The following is a 25629-nucleotide window of genomic DNA, read 5'->3' on the forward strand; positions in this document are numbered from 1 at the left end:
TTTGGGTTTTCTAAAACATGACATTCATTTGTTTACATAAATGGTTTAAATTCATTACATAAAAAAACAATAGCACTATATAAATAACTGAAAGCACCAATTCCGGTATTGTGTGTGTTTACAATAAAAAATGGTAATGCCAATTACACACTGTATGAGTTACTATTAAAATGTTCCTACTTCAGATTTTTTGTAATTAATGTTTTGCTTTTGTATGAATATATGGGATACTATTTATGGGTTCGAAGATGGACTTTTATATGTAATACATATGAAGAATGCCAAGTACATTTTTTACATTTTTATACATTGGGCCCTCATAGCAGTTTAGCAGGGTGGGCCCTATGGTTGCCAGTCCGCCCCTGTCCGTACAAAGCTAATGAAAAATGTAACCTGTAAGTTTAACGTCCCACAACTATGTCCTTTAGGCTAAGGAAGACGATGAATAAAGCAAGTGAATGATAATGGATGAATTGGTAAAATGAGAAAGTGAGAAGAAACGGAAGCACTCAGAGAAAACTCACGGACGCGATCTTGTCCACCATACAGGTAAATTTACTTGGCCGGGATTGAACAAGGGACCCGACGCACCAAAGATAAGCACTCTACCACTGAGCCACCTCGTACAAAACTGACGTTTATTAAACTGCATAATAATTATTTTATGGATCCTGCACGTGCCGACGAGGGACATGATTTCCGCCTATTTGCGCCTATACAGATTAGTCTTCGCCAGTGGCTCACTCACGGGGAAGGTCCACTGGATCCCAACTCCCCTTACCAAAACTTCCTAACGTATCATACATTTGTGCACTCTCTCAATAAAACTATACTTTTTTAACAATGACATGATTGATTTAGCATGGAAATTTGATCTTACACTTTATCTGTACTCTTTCTCTTATAATAACAATATAGTTCTATCATTTTTCCCCCTGAAAATATGGGTGGAAGTATTTTGCAATTACTTATCGTATTTTCGGATCCAGAATTAATATCCGTTCAGTACTACATAAACGTAATGGCTTGTAGTATTCGACCCTTACTCCAAAGCTTGGACCCCTTACAACAAAAAATTCTGGGTCCTCGCTAAGCAACAAACCTGTACGTAACCTGATACAGGGCAAGAAAAACTTGTGTACGATACAGAATCCTGCTAAATTTCGTCTCTCCAGACTTTCTAGACTAAAAATCCTTTTTCTTTCTCTCTCTCAATGTAGTACCCTAGTAATAAGAGAGGGAAGCGGTAGACACTATATTGCACAGTGATAAGTTTTTGTAGTCTGGCAAGCATGCACGTAGCCAGGATTTCGTGAGGGGGAGCGTCCGTGACATGAAATATTGTTATTATCACACCGGGGCTCGATCATTCTAAACTATTTTACTGGAACATATATTGGTTCGTTTAGCCAGGATTTCGGGGGAAGGGGGACGTGACATGAAATTCTGAAGGCCCAGGAGCTCGATCAATCTAAACTACTTTACTATCAACATATATTGGTTTGTTAGGACAATAAAATGAGGATATGTTGGTATTTTAATAACAAACTATGAAGAAATCTCAAGTAAAATAATAATAAAAAAACGTATTGAAAAAGATTTTTATAATGTATTCACGTTCTACATCTGTTCATTCAAATATAACAATTTTCCTTTCATTATTATGACCTCAACTATTATAAAAAGTACATATTCACTATTATAAAAAGTACATACTCAATAATATCTTGTAAGATGTTTTACAATATCGGCGTTCCTTTCTCTGTTGAATCAAATGTTAACAGAACTTTCTTTTCACATAAATCTTTGTTTTTATTTTTTCCGTCAACTACTGTCTGTTCCAAATGACACAGGTTAAAGGAGCAGCAGAAACTCTTTTTGAAATAACATGTTTGATACTGCAAGGATGCGATGACGAAAAATTATGATAAAAATATCCACGCTATTACACAAAAGCACTATGCTTTCAGAAGCTTGAAATCTCCCTGACTAGTAGCAGAAATTCTGAGAATTCCGTAACTTTTCTCGAAATTTCAAATTCCCTGACTTTTCTAGGATATCTCGCTCACCTCGCCACCATGCATTGCAAGTAATACAAATCTCCTCATAAGAAAGAGTAATCAAAAGCTTCCTGTAGTTTTTTATTTTTAACGCTGATCCTTCTTTTTCTCATTTCATTTTGTTTCATCCTTCCTTATTTTTTTCGTTTCTGGTCTCGAAGGGGGGGGGTCCGAACCTCCCGGACCCCCTTCCTTGGCTACGTGCCTGTGGCAAGGCAAAATTATTTTCTTTTAAAAGTGTTCATATTAACTTTGTAAATAAACATATATGCACAATAATAAATATTTTTGCATGTTATTGCGACTTGTTTTGTGTTGCGAAATCTGCTTCTTGTGCCAAGAGAACTCGTAACATACTTTGTACGAAACAATTGGAGACAGCTATGAACTTCCCACATGGAATGCAATGTTTTTCCTTTGACAGCCATTTCTAGAACATCGTGTCTGTGAGTTTCCTCGGGGTACCCCCGTTTCCTCCCACAATCTCATTCCACCTATTCTTCCATCATCACTCACTTGTCTTAATCGTCTCCCTTAGCCTAAAAGATATAATTGTGGGACGTTAAACTGAAAAGAAAAGACCTTTGACAACCATTATTCGATACATACTCTCGAAAAGGTGTTAGAATTATAGCAAAACACAAATTTCGTTTAAGATGAAACAAAACACATCCTGAATTCTGACTTCATGTTAATACTAAGAACAGATCCATACATCACAGCAAATTGTAGCAAGATACAACAAGACAATGTATGTACACTCATGTCCAAAATTATTATCGCATGTCTATAAACATGTTTCTGTAGGAATATAATTTGATAACGAATTCGCCCGGTATTGCTTATGTTAATATGTGTATAATCGGCAAAGACATGTATGTGGTAAATTTCATGTCAAAAAAGCAGTAAATAAGAACAATAAAACGAAAATAAAACTTTCTTCTCCATTTAGCAACATTTTGTTTTACTCATTCTAATTTTCGTATTTATAATTCTTTTCCTATGAAATTTACTACAAATACACATTTCCCGATTATACACATAATTTCAGTATTAAAAGTACCCTGAAAAATCATTATCAAATTATATTCCCATAAGACAGTTATAGATATGCGACAATCATTTTGGACATGAGTGTATGTACAGTCTTGTTTAAAAAAAAAATCTTGGCCACAAACTTTACTGTAGAAGGCTATATTCTAGCAACGTTAGCTGAAAATTCTAATACTTAGTTCTAAATAGAGATCTTAATCGGCTAAAAAAAAAAAAAAAAATACACATTTGATTCATTTAATTTCAACTGTAGGAAAGAGTACAGGACTTTAGAAAGAGAGATGGATGGCCAGGGTTTTTTTTTAACAAGACTGTACTTATTAAGTCCTCTGTTACTGCACAGTCACAGTTACCGAAAGCAATGGTAGCGTTTGAGGGAAATCACGTCGGTAAAAAAATAATAAATAAAATAAAATAACATAAACCTTTTATCGCTTCAAACTAAGGGAAGACAACTATAACCTAACTATCTAATTCTTCCCTTAGTTTAAGTTAACAGATGTTTACATTTTACACACGTGACTTCCCTCAAGGGCTGCCATTGGCCCTAATGTTAGCTCTGCACACGAAGACAATTATTCCATACAAACTCATTTTCCGAACGAGGCAAGTAGAGTCGAATGGGGAAAACCCTCCCTTGAGAAGAGAAACTAATTTTGATTGCTTACGGTTCTCCTTTCTTCTGAAAGGTATCTGTTTGGTGGAGGAGGCATAAAGAAAAATTAGCACGGGCGCCGAACCTGAGGGACGAGGGGGGTCTAAAATTTGCTTCGGCCCTCGAAGGATATGGATAACTTTACCTAGGAAACAAAATTGCACATACCTGAACGTCCAAGCGTCAACAATTGTCTGTGACCGTGAAAGTAGAATTGCCACAAACTTAAGAATACAGACACTTCTTGGACACCCCGTACACGCTGGGTATGTTTATGTGGGTCTTTATGTCTTTGTTGTTAATTTAATGAATAAAAAGAAGCTCAAGAGAAAAACTGGTAAATGGACTACTAGCATACAAAAGGCAAGATGAAGAGTCATAAACCCATAGGTAATATGCATCACACACACACACACACATACACAAATATTAACAACACGTGCTTAATTTATACTCCCCTATGAATACATACCTGACACTCCCAAGTGCATACATAGTTTCGTGCTTACCTTTCAACCTACGTATAACTGTTGTTACCTTTCTTTGTGATACATTCTCCACATTAACTTGAAAATATGACATGCTTTCTGCTTTAAATATATTTTAAATAAACACCACACTCGTCCCTGTACGCAGAATATATTTTGACTCTAGCACACCTCGTTAAAATTTCCACAGAAGTTGTTTTATTTGGTGAATAATCATTATATCATTTAGTATATTCTCCACCACTAATCTGCTTCGTATTCTTCATACTCTTATGTGAATTTATGATCCTTGGTGCTAGTTGGATTTTCGTTTGAAATTCTATTTACTCGCCTCAAGCAAATTTAATCAAAGTAATAGTGTCAAATTTACATGTTTCATTTTATTAATTAATATATATTTCTCCACTACTCTGCTTCAAATTAACACTTTAATGCACTTATAGCAATTAATTTACTTTAAATTGACATTTAATGCACTTTTTTTTTACCATTCATTTATTCAAATTGTCATTTCTAAACCTTTTGCCAAATATTTATTTCAAATGAAGACTACAAGGGGAAAAGGAGGTAAGTCAGTTTTTTTTATAACTTTACACAATTACTCTGGTTTCCATGACTTACCTATTTCTTCCAGGCGAAATCTTTAGCATTGAATTTCTTAGTGACTAATCTTCTTCTTACTATGGGATTTAATCCATGCAAACTACACCTTTTAGGCTACATAATTCTGCTGTTAGCTCATTTTCGACCATTGCTTGACTTGCCACTTTTTTCCCCGTGTGCTCTTCAATATCATTTAACAGGACGAGGCAGTTTTTCTTTTGTATCAATAGCCTCCTTCAAATCAAGTTTCTTCTAGCCTACTTCAGATCGTCATTTTAATACACTGTTTCAATAATCTACTTCATTTAGTCATTTCTTACGCTTGTTTTATTTCTCATAATATTTACATATTCCACGCTGACTTTTAAGTCAGATGCTCGTGCTGTCCACAGCTATCACTAAATTCTGAGCCTGGTATCCTTCGTCATCCTTATAAACATTACACAACACGGGTAATAACATAACATCTGCTCTATATTCATTTACTACATACTTACTAAGCATGAGTATCTTTTGAGACACTTTTAAACCAAAACAATTTTTACCGAATTCGATTCCCATCAGTCATTTATCTGCTCGAAATCGTCATTTTATACACTTCGTGCCATTTTTTTTCTGTTTAACATCGTCATTTAATACACATTTTTTCACTAACCTACCTCAAATAATATTTTAATACACTTGTTTTTGCTACTAATCTACCTACTTCAAATTTGCATTTAAATTGTGGTCATTAATTTGCTTCGAAAGCCTAGGGCCACGGTGACTCAGTGGTAGGGCGTTCACCTCTGGTGCGTGAGGCCCTGGGTCGATCTCAGCTCGGGCCAAGTGAACTTTGTGGTGGACAAACACCGTGTGCGTGGGTTTTCTCGGAGTTCTCTCACTTTATTCATTCCATTATTCCATTCATTTCTAGTCATCATCGTCTTCTTTAGCCTAACCGGCTTAACCGTGGGACGTAATATTGAAAAATGTCATTTCATTTCTGCTTCAAAAGCCATTTAGTACATTTCCGTCACTTGGCTTGGCCCAAATCAAAATTTCATTCATTTTACTGAGAACCCTACATCTAAACTAATACTCTGCTTGGTTACGTTAATTTTATGAAATATTGTGTAACACTACGCTTGTATATCTATGTATATCTACGTATGTGTATCTCTGAAAGGCATTCTTGTTTAATTTTGCACTTGCAAATGTTTTGCAAATATTTGTGTTGGTTCCACTAAAGCAAATGCAAACCCAGTGGAATTGACATATCGGGAAACATGTCACCAAAGCACAGAGTTAATTTTGAAACAATTACTGTATAATGACTCATGAAATCCGAACTAATTGACAGCATAAAGTAGGTCTACACGTCAGTTTCTTTTCTTTTTCTATAAAAAGAAAATATAGGGTATTCGCCCTAAGTGTAAAAATTTCAAACAGGCCCAAACACACAGATATAATTTCAGGAAAACTTACAGAACATTGGACAGGGAATTTCAAACAATGTTTAAACAGAGTTTCACTGAGTTCAGTCTGTTAGAACAATTACAAACATTTCAGATTGAAAGCAACTTTCTTTCATTTTCAATAGCTTATATATTCCATAATGACTAAATCAAGTTCATTAGTAAATGCAAGTAAATGTGTTGACTACAGAGGCCTTTATTCGAAGGAAGATAGAAGCTTCAGAAAGAAATAGTTGTGAATGGAAGTTTGTGTGAATGGAAGTTTATGTGAATGGAATGGCATAGTTGTGAATGGTATTTCTAAAGCAAAAACACACGCTATCAAAAGAAAATGCTCTAATAGAACAAAGACTTAATTGAACGTTTGAACTATAAAGTTTCGTTTTCGTTATAGAAGTAATATACCAAATGTATTAAGTTGAGAAACACTCTCATCAAATAATGTTTTCATCAACCCTTTTCCCGCAAAGTGTTTTTCCAGTCTTAAATTTAAAGGACAGTATGGAAAGGTAGCGGATGTTTAGACGTCATATTTGTGTGTTCTTTTCAAACATTAGAAAATTAGAAAACTTTATATTTATTTCATGATGATACCCTATTTTTCTAACAGGAAGAAAAATTTTTATTGATAAAAATGCTGTGTAGATGATGATAATGTTGTTGGATGATACTAAGGTTGGAGATTTTCATCACTTTACCCTTTATTAGCTTCAATTCCATCCGACAGAAACAATCGTGCATCTTCTTTCATGAAAATCATACACACACACACTTTAACAGAAAGGGGACAAATTCACCCGCAACTTTGAGAACTTAAGAGTGAATGTGCCCTTTCAATGATGTTAATTAAAAAAAAACAATAGGGATCATTGGGAAGTCTGAAAAAGAGCATGCGTAATACAGTAGGACGTCGATAATCCAAACGTCAAAAGTCCGAACACGGTCCCTGGAAGTTTTTTACATTTTGTCTTAGCGCTAGCGATAAACAAACAATAGGATTGTCCATCGACGTTGCGTGAAGTCAGTGTTTTTACAAAAGCTTATTCATATGTACCGTATTTGTTTCTCAGTGTACGAGCAGGTTCTTCAGACACATTAAATGTAAGTAGTTTTACGTACGATATTGTAATTACTGTGTGTACTGTACAGTATAACTACTGTATCGATAAAAGAGCATACCGTACAGTATATTTAAGACTAAATGGCATTTTCTTGGTCATTTTCGAAAATTCGAACAATTTGAAAGTCCGAATTACTTTTGGTTCCAATTAGTTCGGATTTTCGACTTTCTACTGTACTTGTATTTAATGAAAATTAAGTAATTTATACAGAAATGTTGAGATTAATATTCTTTCTAGGATGGGGTGAATTCACCCTCTTTCTTTCACTGATTTCAACCCCAATATATTTCATTAAAAAACACGGGAGAATTTCGTTTTCGAACACATCACAAGTACTTGCATTATGTGCAAGAATAAAGACAGGAAGGTGTGGGGCCATTGGTAAAGGAAAAGAATTGGACGAATTGAAGTTACAGAGGTGTAATTCACTTTTCAAAAAATAGTTAGACACAGAAATCAGATCCAGGTAAACCAATCTGTTAACAAAAAACATAAGGTAAGTCAGAGCTTCATTCAGTGTCAACGGAAAATAGTGGAAGTAGCAGAGATAAAGAAAACGTCTGTTTTGTTTATCAGCAAAGCAAGTTAGACTTACACTATTGTGCTTTAAAAAATACTTACACCATCGTAAGTTTAATCCATTCAACTGTTAGAAGTGTACAATTAGCTATGAGTCCGAGAGGGTCAAAGTTTTCTCATTTGCTTGTGCGATGTTCCAAACTACTTATTCTACATAGTTGCTTATTTGCGTTGCTCTTCTAGGCAGGGTTGCCAGATGTTACATTTTCCCCATAAGTTTTACGGTTTTCTGATATGCTTGGCGTTACGCGTTTTTATTTTTCTCGTAAGACATTTTCTTACGCTTTTTAACCCCTTTCTGCGTGATTTTTTTCTTTTAGCAAAAAAAAAAAAAAAAACAATCAGTATTGGAAATCCTCTTTAATTTTAGATTTTTCACTTAATTCCGACGAGAAATAAGTAAGTGCCATATATGACACACTTACAGCTCACAAAGAACATGCCAGATGACACCAAAATCTCTTATTCACACACGTCAGTATCTCACACAGCAGACAAAATAATCATTTGGTGCCTTTGATCTCAAAAAAAAGCTAAAGTGAAAAAAAGGTATGTGCCATATATGGCACGTCCTGCGGCAAGGGGTAAATAAATAAAAGAAATGAGAGTCGTGGACACTTTTAAAATGTTTTATAGATGTAAAAAAGGTTTATTTTACTTTATTCATCATGACAAAGAATAGGAGACGGAAATCTATATCCCTTTCATGAAACTTTCAGGGATTGATTTTAGCAATTGGGCTGTTATAACGACCTCTGCTACGGTTTGGGTACAAAACCTCGCGGCCAGAACCTCGCGGCGACAACCTCGCGGACCAAAACCTCGCCTGGCCAAAACCTCGCCTCCCAAAACCTCGCGGCCCAAAATCTCGCCAGGCCGAAACCTCGCCTGGCCAAAACCTCGCCGCCCAAAACCTCGCGGGACAAAATCTCGCCAGGCCAAAACCCCGCCTGGCCAAAACCTCGCCGCCCAAAACCTCGCGAGCCAAAATCTCGCGGGGCCAAAACCTCGCGCCCCAAAATATCGCCATACCCAAAATCTCGCCTGACCAAAATGTAAATGTTCGAACAGATGATAAGGATGACGGTATAAAAGACGCTGTTTCAGAAGAAGTATCACGGGTATTTGACCAAGTCCCGCGATACCATATGAAAATTCTATTTCTGTATTAGAGGATTTCAATGTGAAGGTAGGGTGACAGGATGTTTTTAAACTGGTTATAGAGAAAGAAAATCTGCATAAGGAAAGTAATGACAACTAACGAGGTTAGTTTCGTGAACTTTGGAACATCCAAAAACTTAAAATTTTAACAAAAATCTAATAATATTTATGAAAGTATGAAATAATATATGAGTTTTTACGACGTCCCTTCATTATGTCCTATAGGTTAAAGGAGACGTAGATGACCAGGATGAAGGAAATGATCGAATAAAGAAAGTGGGAGGAAACGGGAATAACCCGAGAAAGCCCACGCACACGATGTTTTGTATATTATTATTATTATTATTATTATTATTATTATTATTACTATTATTTGTAATGTGGAATTGCATATTAGGAAACACATTGGGTAAATTTTAAAGAAAAGTTTCATTCGCGGCGAGATTTTGGGCGGCGAGGTTTTGGCCCGGCGAGATTTTGTCCGGCGAGGTTTTGGCCACGCGAGGTTTTGGCCCGGCGAGATTTTGTCCCGCGAGGTTTTGGGCGGCGAGGTTTTGGCCACGCGAGGTTTTGGGCGGCGAGGTTTTGGCCACGCGAGGTTTTGGCCCGGCGAGATTTTGGCCGGCGAGATTTTGGGCGGCGATGTTTCGGCCGCGAGATTTTGTCCGTATACTCTCTGCTACACACCTTCACCGACCAATGAAAATTCCATTGAATTCCTATACCTGTGATCCAACGTAATTCGTTCCAATGCAAATTGCAATGTCGGGCGATAGTTCATAATAATGATGGTCCTATCGAATACAACCACTGATGGTGGCAAGGCTTTTCATAAGGAATATATACACTTTGAAAATTGATCGGATATAACTCGATCAATCTTCCGTACTCTTAAGACACTCGAGTCCAGATAAACACATCTACGGTCAACTTAATAAATTACTGACGTTGTACTCCTTTGTGATCTTCACTTCACCAAAATAATACTGCAATAATAATAATAATTTATATTTCAAAGCAAAATTGATAATATGTTTCTATAGGAAATTTTTGAAATTTTACTTATTAATTCAAAGCTAGAATGGTAACTTCACTATGACGACTCACTTGATGTCAGCCTAACAAATCCCTATTCTTAATATTAACGTAGCTCACCATTTAAGCTTTGAGAGAAATTAGTCATCCTCTCTCAACATCGACCATACATTTGATTAAATAATTAGTTCATACATACATGATTCGCCAAACTTAACCCTTTACAAAATAAATTCAATTGCATATTGGGGAAATTAAATTCTTATATTATCAGGAAGCACATGGGAGTTCTTGCGTAAACGGCTTTTCGTATTTGTTTAAAATGACCGAAGCGGACTGTGATGTCAGAGAGCATTACTGCTGGAAATGATTTTCGTAGTGTGCAATTTAACAAAAAAGTTATGGCAGAATATGTTTATATGATTTATTCTAATCCGGCTTAGAATCTTGCCGAATTAGTCCATTCTTCAGTAACTTTTTAGTATTACTAAAGCGCTCACTGATATCGGTCATTCTCGATGATTTTTTATAATTTTCTTCCCTCCTCCTCCCCTGAATTTAGATTTAAACATCAGAAGTGTTACTGTTCATCTCAGCGACCCTGAAAACTATGGATTCGGCACTGATAATGGTCATTTTGGACCATTTTATATGTATCTCCCACCTCGCCCTCCTGCGAGACGCGGCATCAGAGTGTCATTGTCATCTGACTGATCCCGCAAACCATGAATTTAACACTAATATTGGTCATTTTTGATCATTTTTATGTATCTCCCCCCTCTTCCCCTCCCCCAAGTTATGGGACTAAATTTGGATATAAACGGGATCAGAAGTGTTACTGTTCAACCCAGCGATCCCGAAAACTATGAATTCGACACTAATATTCGTCATTTTCGATTATTTTTAAATGTCTCTCCCCCTCCCGTAAGTTGCACCGTCAAAGTGATATAACAAAAAAAAAAAAAACATCTGAGGTCCGAACCTGATCTATGTTGAAAATGTGATCAAGATCGGTCAGGTGGTTCAAGAGATTAAGAGTCACAAGCATAGTCATTTTCAATTTTATAACATAAATTAATAACAAATTATGCATCTATAGTAGAGGCGACATAGCGACAGTTATTCAAATCTAGAGAAAGCTTTGACATACAGTATACTGTATATCCTCTATGTTTAATAGAACAAGTATGGTAATTAACTTAGTGGGGAACACGCTGGGATATAATTACGTAGATGTAATGAGAGAATTGTGGACAGCTTCGACCAAAGAGACAGTCATTTCAAAGGCCTTACTATTGCCTAAGCTCCTTATATGATGGGATTAGATCGTAATCATATACAACACAGAGTTACTATATGTATAACATTAACGTTTCAGTTCCAGGAAAGCACAGTCAAAGTGTAATTTTACTCAGCATCAGATTCATTTAGTGCACTTTTATGATAAACATTCTTGAGTAAATGACAATGCATAAGCTCCTTGGTTTACAATATAACCTATTATGTTTTGTCATTGCCATTTTCCGTTTTTCTTTCTTTTTCTGTTGTTAAATTTATATGATTTTAGATTTGTGAAAATAACTACAAAATTCAAATTATAAGTAAAATTTCGAAAGTATAGCGGCCTGGAGCAGAGGAAGAACTAAGATCTAGAATGGTCAGACCTTTGGCATCTTAATTTCAACGAAATAACGATATTTCATCATAATGGTATGGTATGCTTTTCAGTACAACAGGATAACGCTGTGACAATGTTGATGAGGCAATAGATTGTTTCTATTCTAAAGTGAATAACATCTTTGATTTTTTTTTAATGTATCGAAAGTGATATCTTCAATTAAGAATAAATACCCACGTTGGTTTGACAATGAGATAATTGGGATAATTAAACAAAAAAATAAATACATTGAAAGAGAATGAAATATTCATAGTATGATAAAAAAAATGTTTAGACAACTCAGAAAATAATTTAAGAAAATGATAAACAAAGCATATAAGAAATATATAAATAATATAGAGCAAGAGTTGAAGTCAAATATAGAATGTTTTTGGAATTTGTTAAGTAATAAAAACATAAATACTAACAATAATAATAATAGAATAATGACATATGAAGAAAATGTATTGGACACAAATAATTCAATTGCGAATGGCTTTGCTCACTTCTTTAAATCAGTTTATGAAAATACAGATTGTTGTAAAATTAATAATCTAAATCAGTTAAACAACTTACTTCCACACACGTTAGCATTGAATTTTATTACTGTTGAAGAATTCAGAAAAGCAGTTAAGAAACTCGAGCCGAAAAAAGCTAGTGGCCCAGATGGGATTCCACTTTACATACTATAAGCTTGTGCAGAAGTATTAGAGAAACCACCATGTATTATTTACAATTTAATCATAAGGACCTATCCAATCTTATGAAAAAACTCGTATTTCACCCATCCTTAAGTCAGGAGATGTTAGTTAGTAAGATTGAATATTATAGACCTGTTGCAATTTTATGTGCTCCGTCTAAATTATTAGAACATATTTTATATAATCGTATTCTTACTCATGTAAAATCATGTATGGCTTCTTGCCAGGAAAGTCAACTATTTCCAACTTAATGACGTATACAATGACTTCTGTATTACATAGAAAATCAATCGAGGCATTGGAAGGCAAAGTGGTATAACTCAATTTTGAGATATTGTGAGATGTTGAGACTTTTACTAGAATAGATATAGAAAAAACGAAAAAAATCGGTTCTTTGTGCTGCCATTTTTTGGTCTATGGCCTGGTCTTTTAACTCTGAGATACGCAACTTTGCGATCCAACAGGTTATGGTTTCAAGTTCACGGAAATGACAATCTCATTTTTAAAAAATGAGTTACGCCACTTTAGCATCCAACGCCTCAATTGTACATCCCGTATATTTTGATTTTTCTAAGGCATTCGATAAAGTTAGTTATTCAATTTTATTGTTAAAGTTATCTAATATGATTTTTAAATCAGTTCTTGTCTCTATTGAAATCTTATTTAGTAAATCGTACTCAATATATAGTTTACGATAATTTTGAATCTGTTGAATTTGTGGCAACTTCAGGAGTACCGCAAGGTTCAAATCTAAGCCCATTATTGTTTCTGATTTATATTAATGACTTACCATCAAGGGTCAAACTTGCAAAATGCATTATGTGTGCAGATGATATAAAATTATATGGAGAAATTAAAGGTAACGCTGATATTATTGCTATGCAAAATGACATAGATTTACTTCATAATGGTCAGTTGAAAATTATTTGCAGTTTAATATTAAAAAGAGCTTATATATGATATTTTCAACAACAAAACGCTGATATAATACATGCTACACAATAAACAGATAACAGCTAAATAGAGTAAATATGTGTAAAGACTTGGGTGTGGTAATGGATGATTGTTTGACCTTCAAGGGTCATATAAATGAAGTAAGAAATCAAGCTTATAGAAAGTTAGGTTTCATAATTAGGAATGCGTTTGATTTTAATACATTAGTTAGAAGTAAGTTGGAGTATTGCTTATCTGTGTGGTTTACATCTTGTAAGCTGAATTCAAGTAAATTAGGAATGATTGAAAAGAATTTTTTACAATTTCTTTACTTTAAGAAATATCATATGTCTGCACTAAGATTTAGGATTTCATATTCCAATTTATTGTCTGAATTTCAATACACCTGAATTTCATAGTCTGAATTTTATTGTCTGAATTTCAATTTTAATACAGGAGTGTAATACATCGGCAAATTTTCTTATATAACATTGTAAACTATAAGATAGATGTTTCAGAATTTTTGGAAAATATCTCATTTAATGCTGTTGGAATTAGAAATAGGAATAGAAATTTATTTAAATATAATATTCTTAGAACCGAAAAATTCAAGAACCCTCCTTTAGTACGTTTGTACAAATTATACATGACCTATCAGCAAACAATCCAGTTTTGAATTTAGGAGTTCCTTTGACATTGAATTAAAAATTGAAATGGCTAAGTATTGATATTATGTAAGTATCCTTGTTAAATTTGGATTTTAGTATTATTTGACACGCATCGTTGTAAATATATAATTTTATTAATAAAATATGATTAGATTATTAGATTACTGGATGGTAGATTCTTGTATGTATGTAGTGGTTGATTTAGATGACTTCTTTTCATTGCCTGGTATTTTTTCATATTGTAAAACTGTCCCACATAGGTTTAGGTAGGGCGTTCATAAAAAGAGTGTCCGGAATCGACTCCCACTACCGACTTTTATTATAAAACTTTTCCACTATAAAAGTATTTCACAAAATACTGTACAAATAATTTCTCTAATATATAATTTAGTTATAGGTAGTCTTTGACTGTAAGGTCGCAGACAGAATCTCTACAGAGCCCCGTAGCAGGCTAAGCAGAGGGGAGTTAAGGATCCAATGCTCCGTAGCAAACAGAGGAGGGTTAAGTGGCCAACAGAGCCCCGTAGCAGGCTAAGCGGCTGTGGTTAGGATTCCCAGTCAGAGCCCCGTAGCAGGCTAAGCCAGGAGATAGGATAGGCGTAGTCCCGTAGTAGATAGAGGCCTGGGGTTAGGTTATTCGTAATGTTCCGTGGCAAACAGAAAGGATGGTCAGCAGAAAACTGGTACAGAATTGCCGTCGTCCAGACAATTTAAAGGGTTCATTGGGTGGCGGTGGCGCTGCTGCTCCGTGGTCGTCTACTACTCCGTGGGAAGGGCTAGAAGCCGTCGTCTGCAAGTGATTGTAGATCCACGTGGTGTTTGTAAATCCATCTGGTGTTTGATTGTAGATTCACCTGGCCAAACCACGTAGTGGTGTTTGTAAACACTGGCGTGTGGAAATGTTTGTTTACCACATCACTTGGGACATTACAATATTCTTTGTTCTTTATTTTTACTGTACATGAAATTATTATTGTGTTATTTAACATGTACAGTACATTATTTATTTATTTATTTACGAACACAATTCCAGATACAGCTGAACGCCAGTTTACACTGGAATGTCTAACAAATCTAAGAAATGAAACATAATGCAATAATAATAATAATAATAATAATAATAATAATAATAATAATAATAATAATAATAATAATAATAATAATAATAATAATGTTTTTTGGTGATTACTCCAGCCTATTGGTGTTTCAGCCTATTTCAGATTTATTTTACAAACTTTGCTATCAATTGGTTTGACTGTCATGTAAAATTTGGCCAAAATCTGTCAATCGGTTCAGAAGGAAAAGCTTCAGAAATCAAATTAATGTAGCCCTGATCCCTTACCACTCTTAATCATAGTACTTTCTCTGTTTTAAATAGCTGTTTTCAAAATTTTAATTATACAATTTTGAAATCATAGTAAGTGTAAATTTATATATGGTAACTATAAATATAAATCATAGTAAACGTAAATACAAATTTTGTTTTAAACTTATTTTGAAAAATCACATAAATATTACAAGGAATGACTTTTAAAAACAATAATTCTGTTTTATGAGATATTAAATAATGATTATTAATTTACAGATTGTTAATTTTGATTATCATTAGAAACAAACAAAGAAAATGGCATACGTTATAAAACACAATTCACAACTTATATTGCATTGAGTACATAGTTTGTTATTTATACTAAGAAATGTTTATCATAAAGGCGTAATATATTAATTTGATTTTAAGGAAAATTATTCTGTGATGGTGATTTCTGTGAAATTGTAACGATATATGTATAGAGATGCTTGCTTCGTGAAATAACGGTTTCACGGACAGAACTGTTATGATAAAAGGACTGACTAGGTGAAAATTAATTTTGAATTCAGCTGGAGTGGTCTTCGGAATAGAGGAAATGAACCTGGGTCGTAGGCTACTAAAAAAATGTATATATCATATACTCAAGAGCATAAATGACGTGTTCATGACCCTTTCGTGTTGAATTAAAGGAGGTTGCCATGTTACCACAACTTGTAGCTGTCATAAAAAAAAAATCTTGGAACCCTACCATATTTCACCATGTACACATAATCGTGAAAGGGTCATAAAACATTTTTTCCATCTTGCAAGGAGTCGAACAGTGTGCAACTTTCTGGGACGTCTTGCTTGCTACCTGCTATCGCCCTCCCGCTGATATAAAGGAAAAACCAGTTTCGCCGCTTCCGAAACAACGGATTCTTTTGGACAGGGAAAGGGAGTGCGTCAAAATACACGTTTTTAATGAGGAGGTTCACTGTTTGTCCACTAGAGTGCAGTTGTGCATAGGTGGAAATACCTTTCTTGCTTTCAAGAAGTTGTAATATGTACACAGTAAATAGAAAGATATTTTTTTTTATGACAGCTACAAGATTCATTTAACGTGGCAATGTAGCCTTACGTAAAATATTAAAAAGCGATGACCAAGGAGACAAGTCCCACGGTTGGGATTAAAGTAAAGAGTGCTTAGCGCGCGCGCGCCTTTGGTACACGGGGATCCGAGTTTAATAAACTCTTTCAAATTTCTGTAATCCTATTGTAAAAGTTTAGTTCTATACTTAAATTACATTTTCTTCCTATGCCATTAATAGATTGTCTTTGTGTGTGTGTGTGTGTGTGAAATCAAAAATCTCCCCTTTTTTAAAGTTTGTAAAATTGTAACCCTACGTGCGTAACAACTTTATACTGTATTACTGATAATCAATATTAGGAAATGAAGCATTGCGCTACATAAAATTGTACTTAAGTTAGTAAAGCCGTTAGGCTATATGATTAACATATAAGTTTTCGGCTCTGGAAAATCAAGTTGGATTCCCGGTGGGAGCTCTGAAAAAGGACGTTGAACCATAAACGTGCAACATATACTTTACGATAGTAATCTGGAGACAGACAGTAAACATTGCATCTTCCTATATGGCTCCCAGATGTCTCGTTTTCTGTTCACAACAGAAATTAAGCATTGCACTTCATAATCTGCGATGATCCAATCAGAAACAATAAATAATATAGCCCTTTATTCATCTGTACTCCCTAGATATAAAATCACATTTATTAGCATTTTATTATGTAACTCTTTTGTCTCTGAAAAATATCACTCAAAGTCTTATGAAGCTTATTTTATACTTATTCCAGTTGAGTATAATCTGTTAAACTAGTATAACGCATTTTTCTCACGGAATCCAAAACTTGTAAGTCTAAAAACTTTAACCTTTCTTTTTCCCTTAAAATCCTTTTCCGACTGTTGGGACTGTTTGTCTTTTCTTTTCTTTTTTGCTGGTACATTATTTTTATCTGTGTGCGTTTATAATCCGCATGTCCCCTATCCGCCTGATGCGACTTCTGAGTCCCCTTTTCTCTCAGCATTTTTGAGCAACAATAGAAGCAAAATTTATTTTTATATAGACTGATGCACTCTCAATTCACTATAATTTACTATCATATATCAAATTATAGTAAGAAAAATATAATTCAGTTGAAAAGTGTTAAAATTTCCAAACTGTGTGGCAATATTTGTGTCATTGGCTCAGAAACCGTCCAGAAAGTACGCATCCCACAGTTTCTTGCGGCATCTTCGTGTCAAACATTAACAATAGCTGAGCATAATTTGATGGTACAGATTTAAATAAAAAATATTTATTTACTTATAGAGATTACGACTTGGGACAGAATTTTCGTGATGGCTTACGAGACGAAACACTCTCTTCCAATACCACTTTTACAACGTTTCATAGTAGACCTTCATAATTGAGCTTTTTTCCACTTCCACCAGACTAATGCCTTTAAATATAATTTTCAGTTGACTTCATTTTTCTTTGTTGATTACAATGCTTACAACGTAAATTGGTTTCACAGATTATAGCTGGAAGTTATTAACACGCTAGCCTTTAGCTAGCTGCAGACTTCGTCGCCCATACCTCCGTATTTGCTCAGTCTACGGTCTCTCATATCCCTAACATATGTCTAACTTTAAGAGGATTTCGAGATATGGCCATTTTATTTTAACAATTACAACCTCCACTCTTTTCCCTACCCGTTTTTTTCTTTCCTTGAAGGGAAACGCTGGAACATGTCTTTAATTATTTTAAAGGAAAAGTCTAAACGCCAAATTTCTTATCTCTGACCCTCCAGGATTTCTAGATACAGTCATCCTGTTATAACAATTGTAACCCCACCCTTTTTCTTCCGGCTTTCTTGTTCCCTTCTAGGGAAAATATTTATATATATGAAACACATGTCTAATTATTTCATATGGTAAGTCCATATACCAAATTTCATATCTTTACCCTTCAGAGATTCGTAGATATGGACATTCTACTATAATAATTACCATCCCATTTCCCCTTCCCGTCGAAAACCCAAAACTCTTTTTTAGTGGTACGCTCCGTCACAAATCCTATACACTGTCAAAATTTCAAGTTTCGGTTTGGTCAGGGCTTTGGACTGTCAGTCGCTCAATCGGGACTTCTTCCTTTAGAGAATATGTCCATATCTCCAAATCTCGCAAGGATAGCGACATGAAATTTGAAAAGTGGACCTGTCATTTAAAATAAGTAGAAACATGTTTCAGCCTTTAAATATATCAATTTTCTCTACAAGGGTTTGGAAAAAGCGGGGTAAACCACCCCATATCTCCCTCTTCTCCGTCGAATTTCCGTCGAAATCATTCCTTACTGATAAGTGAGGTCACAAATCTTATACACTGTCAAAATTCCTGGCCTGGACGTTTATCAGTCAGTCAGTCAGGACTTCTTTTATATATGGAAATTGACTACCACAGTAGAGAAAATAATCTTTTCCTGGCGGCTACGGTGTCATATTATGAAAATAGATTAAGAATTTATTGCAACAATAAAATCATAAATAAAGACGATTACGAGAGGTATCGTAAAGTTTTATCACCAGAAAGTGGTGATGATGAAATTTTGTCAGTGTTATATTTGATTCTTACGTGCATGATGTTAAGGAAATTAGCTCCTAATGATAGTTAGTTTTTTACAGGGTATGCTAAAAGTGATCAAAGTGCAAGAAGGATAAGATTGAAGCTCGCAGTGTGATAAAGTTCCTGCATTTGAAGGATAATAATGCCAGACAAATTCATGAGAAGGTTGTATATGGCGATGATTTTCCATCTTATGACACCATTGTAAAGTGGAAAAGGACATTCCAAACTGATCATATGTCCCTCACAGATGACCCAAGATCACCATCCCTGACGGACGATGGGGCCTCTGTGAAGAAAGTAAGGTGTTTAATCCTCGAAGACGGACATGCAACCATCCAAATGATTTTGAATGAGACCGGTCTCAGTTATGATAGTGTGTGGAAAATTACCATGACGAACTTCACATGTCTAAGATACCTGCGCACTGGCTTTCTCGTTTGCTGACACCTTTTTAGAAGAACCAGGTCATTCATCTCAAGTTGCTATCTACAAAGCAAGGGTGCGTGGTTTCCAGGTATTGCAGCATCCACTTTATTCTCCCGACCTCGCACTCAGTGACTTTTTCTTGTTTCCTCAAGTGAAGAATCCGTGTGGTGGAAATCCGCCATTTTGACAACACAGATGACGTCATTCATGAGGTGGAAGAATTGTTTAAAGCATAATGTACAATGACGGTATTCATAAATTGAAAGAAAGCTGGGAGAAATATATAAATCTGGGTGGTGACTACATAGAGAGGGGTTAACAACTACAAATCACAACAATCCCTGTGTCCTGATTTTTTTACTATGATAATTAAAACGTCACGATACTCCCCTCGGATATGCCAACTGCAGGGTTTAATCTAAGAAGCCACCCATTAGATTATATGAATGTTACAGCGTGAGCCGTCTGCGGTCCACGAGTCTCCCAAGCTAAAGATACGGTACATGAGAATTACCTATATTTGATTCACGAAGTGCAACGCTGAAAACTAGCATGAGTTGAGTTGATTTTGAGTTTAACGTCCCGTTCAGCAGCGAGGCTATATGAGACGTGGACCTACTGATTAACGTGGAATCCGAACCACATGAGCTCCCGCCGGGAATCGAACTTGGGTCTCCCACGCTAACCGCTTAGCCACGAGGGAGCTAGAAAACTAGCATGAGTTAAATTAAATTCATGCGGCAGTTAATATGTTAAGAAAATAAGCAAATTATTACGAAATGCTCGCCCTATGTTATGACTTCAGTTCTCCCTCTTTTTTAAGTATTATCCACGTTTCGTCATCTCACATGGTTCTCCTGTGTTCGCTAAATGGAGATTGAAGAAAACATAACTCTCGTGGTTAATGGAATCTCCATTATTTCATATGGAAAGTTTGATCCGGGGTACGAGGTTTTCAGGAAATAAATAACTTTCTAGAATTCAATACTTTTAAGTCAATATACTACTTACTATCAGGGCCGGATTTAGGGGGGGGTGCAAAGGTGCACGTGCACCCCCCTTCGTTGTAAATATACACTACCTGAAATGAGAAGCTGGCAGTGAGTTTTGCAAAAATTAATAGTTTCAGTCAATTTTCAGAAGATTGAAGGAAAATAATTCATCGAGAGCAGGTAGCGTTTCCAGGGCAATTCCTCATTCACACCACAGATGCCTAAAGACATTTAAAAAACTCACTTTAATTCAAATGTACTGGTAGTTATTTGGTGCACCCCCCCCCCCCGTCCCCGAGAAAGTCCTGGATCCGACTCTGCTTACTGTATATTTTTTTTTTTTTTAGAATCTAGATTAGATAAACCGTTGGTCACTGGTCTATAACATTGATACTGCATATTGTGTTTGCTTCTCTAATCGTAATTTGCAATAGTAACCAGTAAACAGTGTTTCTGTGACGCCTCCTAAACATTGAAAATATCCTGAATGTTTTTAAAGCAGGGCTTTGTACAGAGGATTTCTTTTGCAAATACAAACAAACAAAACCTCCTTGAAGGTCGTTTGTGTAGAAGCAATTCATTAATGGATTTGCTTTCATTAAGACTCAGGCGACAAGATGCAAACTAACAGCTGCGAGAAGTATTACTCTGTCGTCTTTCACTGCTGTCGATGTGGTCACGAATGAACGTCAAAGTTTCGAACTAATTTCATTCTCACAGTGGAAGTACGCATGCTGCCAACCTTCTCGTCTTTTATACTCCTGTGTCACAGATAGACCTAATGCTCTTCTCTTCTATTTCATGTATCATGAACAAGGATATTTGTAATTAAGATTTTCAGGAAATATAAAATGCTGTATTCTCACCAGTGTTTCACCTAAAGAACATTCGTACAAAAGTTACTACTCTTGTAATATTAGTGTACAGCTGATTAAAAAAAAATATATGGATCATCTGCTTGTGACAAATTTTAAAAAACAGAAATTAGTGTTATTTACAACTTACATATATTCTTATTATACTAGTTCTTTTTCATAACAAATTAGGACTTGTAAAATTATTAGTTTTCGGAAACAATTTCCTGTTGCGCAAATTTACAAGTTGTACAGAGCTTTCTTACAAATTGTAAAATAATGATAAGCAAAATTACTCTTCAAATTAATTTTATATTAAGCATTAATTTGTTTGGCTTAGTATAGACTTCCAATTGTTTTACAGATAATGGTAATTAATTAGTTTCAGCTTTTAAGCGATTATTATTATTATTATTATTATTATTATTATTATTATTATTATTATTATTATTATTATTATTATTATTATTATTAGTCGTAGTAGTAGTAGTAGTAATAGTATCAATATTATTATTATTATCTTTTTTCTAAAACGCTTTTATTATTTCCTAATGTTACTGCTTTTGTTGAAGTCTTATTGTCAGGTTAACATTGTCTTACTTCTAAAAAAAAAATAAAAAATAAAATGAAAGGTTTTTATTTTCTGCTTTTCGGTGCATTCTTGAAGTCGATTATTTTCATTTATTTAATTTTCCAAGTTTTTCGTTACCCTAGTAGTTTAGTTAATACCTAAGTAAAGGTAGAACACTACCTTCCTATAAAATGCGTAATAATGTATTTATTTATTTATTTACAGACATAATTCCAGTTACAGCTGAACGCCAATTTACACTGGAATACCTAACAAATCTAAGAGATAAATAATAATAATAATAATAATAATAATAATAATAATAATAATAATAATAATAATAATAATAATAATAATAATAATAATAATAATAATAATAATAATAATATCTACGTAATAACAAGAAAGGTTGAGAATAGCTGACTAAAGTTTATCCACTAAAGTGACGTCGTAGTGCAGAGTTATGTGCAGCTTCAGAATTAAATAAATCTACAGATATGTATGACATTTTTGTTCTTTTGAGACGAGATACTAGAGCAGGAAGTACTAGTAACTTTCAGCCACTTCCGGTTTTGGTAGAATGTTGCAGAAGGCGATGGTCTGTTGTTTTGAGACGCTGAACCGATTGCAAAAAAAAAAAAAAACGTTTATCGGTATCCACTTCCGTTTTTGTTCTACAGCTATAAACAATGAAACCAGAAATGATTAATTTAAACCACTTCCACTTTGAATAAGAGGTCAACGGAAGAAATAGAACCTGTTCTTGGGACGCTGAATAGACTGCAGAAAAGCCACTTTTTGATATCTCTTACTGTTTTTGTTCTGATATCTGTCGACAGACAGACAGACAGATGGACAGAGTCGTTCTAAGAGACTTCCGACACTTATGCACAACATAGTTTGGAAGTCTAATAACAAGAATGGTCTAGTTTCAGTGGAAATAGGCCTATACTGTACATAGCAAATTCATGTAGGCGACCTAAGTTTTAGCAAATTATGTGTAGAGGAATTTGAAAGTAAAATATCCTAAAATAGTAATTATATTTCAAATTAGTATACTACTGAGTATACAGGGCAAGTCAAAATGATGGACCCGATTTCAGAAATCTATTCTGTGAAATCATTAGAAATAAAATGTTATTGTGAGACATACGCTTAGAAAGGTTAACGTTCAAAGCTTAGTGCCCAAGCAGTGTTTCCACTTTCTACAACTATACCCTGGCCGGTGAACGATGATTTCTGACAGCTTTGCACAAGGCCACGGCGAGCGAGCAGAAGACAGCAGGTCAACCAACCTTAGGCTCAGAACCTGTCGCGTCTCCATGGTAACCACCGCACATTGCCAAACTTTCACTCACTCGTCTTATCCTCAACGAGGAAGCAGACGATTCTCCCCTTGCGCGAGAAGCACATGGCAACACCGTACTCCTCAGTCGTCCTCGCGAGCTGAGCTGTTAGAAATCATCGTTCGCCGGCCAGAGTTATAAGAGTAAGTAGCGAGCATGAATTAGTAATATTGACCGCAACATGCTACAAAAGGTCTGACAGGAGATAGACTGTCGACTTGATGTGTTCCGTGTTACGCGAAGTTCTCACATAGAACACTTGTGATATGTTTGAAGCAAACTTAGACAGTTCACCTTTCTTACCACATATTTCACAATAACATGTATTTATTGGATTTCACAGAATAAACTTCTGAAATCGGGTCCATCATTTTGACTTGCCCTATATATTGTGTGCATAATATAGAGATCCATAAAATTGCACAGATTTATTGTAGACAGTGAAAGATAAGCTACAAGACAATGACGAAATTATACTCGCTGATGAACATAGAAAACTATGATCTTTTAAAACTTCAACTCTTGATGGGTCCTTTAAAGTAAATCTGCACTCCTTTTTTTTTAAACACACAGTTCTTATACTTTTTAGCCACAATATAAATTTTTCATTTGACTAGCAAGTTTCGCTGTCCTTAGAATTCTTCTTGTATTAACACGTACCCAGCGTAAAATTTCAATTGCAAATGTAATCCTAAACTTTTTAGTTTATTGCACTGAAAACTTTCTCGCAACAAATCAAATACATAAATTAAGACTCCATTTTAATCCATAATGGTAGTGTTTCTATTTAGAAATTCGCTTATGATATAAACGTAATTTAAGTGTCTCTATAGATTGATAATCTTACAAATAAATGGTTTATCAATACTTGTGAAGATTTAATATATTTGACTACTTATTTTGTTCTGTATCATTATCATCCTATTTTTCTTTTATTCTGTAGCTATATTTCCCAGGCCCCTGAACTGAAGACCTTGTCATCTAGTATATTTCGAGGGGTTTCACGAAATTTGAAGACACTGTAAGTATTGCCTATCTGATGAATTCGTGAGTTTGTTTTGTGGAGTCGCTGTTGTTGTGTTTATATGCTGTTGAAGTAATTATCGGGAGACGACGTATAAGTGATTGTCTGTATTACTTTACAAGAACATAAGAGCACTAAACGTCAACATACAGTCCATTCCTTGGTTTGTTACGTTACCGTAAGACGGGGTTTCTTTGCACTTCAGGGGTAACTTGGCACAAAATATGAAAAGAGTTGCACAGTATTCTGTCAGTAAAACCGTGTACTGCAAAGAGAAAGTTTCAACTGCCTACCACCGTAAGATATAACATCTATTGGCTATAATGTTGCCGGTTAACTTAAGTTCTAATTACCGGGAGGGTTTGTTGTTGTTGTACCTAGTTATATCATAAATATTCATATTCATATTCATATCGTCTTTATTGCAGAAACTTCAGAGGACATCTAAAGCATTACAATCGTCAGATCTTAAAGTTACAGATTAAAATGCATATACAATATTTACAAAAGGAAAAAAATTTGGATACATAATATTTACAAATATGGATACAGAAAAGAAAGAAAGAAAAAATATATAAAGATATAACTGTAATACATATCAATTGTAATTCTAATACAAAGAATAACGATCACTACAGAATACAATAGATAACTACTCGTACTATACATGTCTATTTATTTCTCGCATAGTTCTTCAATTTTTCACTTTAATTGCTTTGTAATTTCGTAAAACTCTTCTATATCATATATTGGATTATCTAATAAGAGTGATTTGAGTTTACTTTTAAAAGTACCCACTTCGGTATCTCTCAGTGCTTTTGGGAGAGAGTTGAATAATTTTGCGGACGTGCCAATAAAACTCTTTTGTGTTTTGGTATAATTGAAATACACTGCCATTATATTATCTTTGTATCTTGTGTTATATGAATGATACCTGGAATGTTCAGGGAAGTTATCTCTATTCTCTTTTACATACATTAAACATTGAAAAACAAAAATAGCAGGAAGAGTCATTATTTTGAGTAGCTTGAAACTAGGTTTGCAGTGACTACGAGAAGGAAGACTACATAACAATCTGACAGCTTTCTTTTGCAGCTTTAAAAGCTTATAAATGTTACTAGATCCACCCCAAAGAATAGTACCATATGATAGAAAGCTGTGGATTTGGGCAAAGTAAACAATTCTTAAGATTTTCAAACTAACGCAACTAAGATTTTCAAACTAACGCAATTTTCTCAACATGTATATACCCTTTGTTACACTAGCTGCCGTGATTTC

At 34.7% G+C, this 25629-nt stretch overlaps 1 protein-coding gene across 1 annotated transcript in view; it reads left to right on the plus strand.

Annotated features, from left to right (window-relative positions):
* Positions 1-25629, plus strand: part of LOC145663920 (follicle-stimulating hormone receptor-like) — a 590817-nt gene that overhangs the window by 487036 nt on the left and 78152 nt on the right. The window contains exon 5 of the mRNA XM_081730117.1: positions 24271-24348. Coding sequence (XP_081586243.1) covers positions 24271-24348 — 78 coding nt within the window. The remainder of the gene's footprint in view (positions 1-24270; positions 24349-25629) is intronic.

The sequence above is a fragment of the Thermobia domestica genome, chromosome 11 (assembly GCF_964235325.1).
Source record: "Thermobia domestica chromosome 11, izTheDome1.hap1.1, whole genome shotgun sequence".
NCBI lineage: Eukaryota > Metazoa > Arthropoda > Insecta > Zygentoma > Lepismatidae > Thermobia > Thermobia domestica.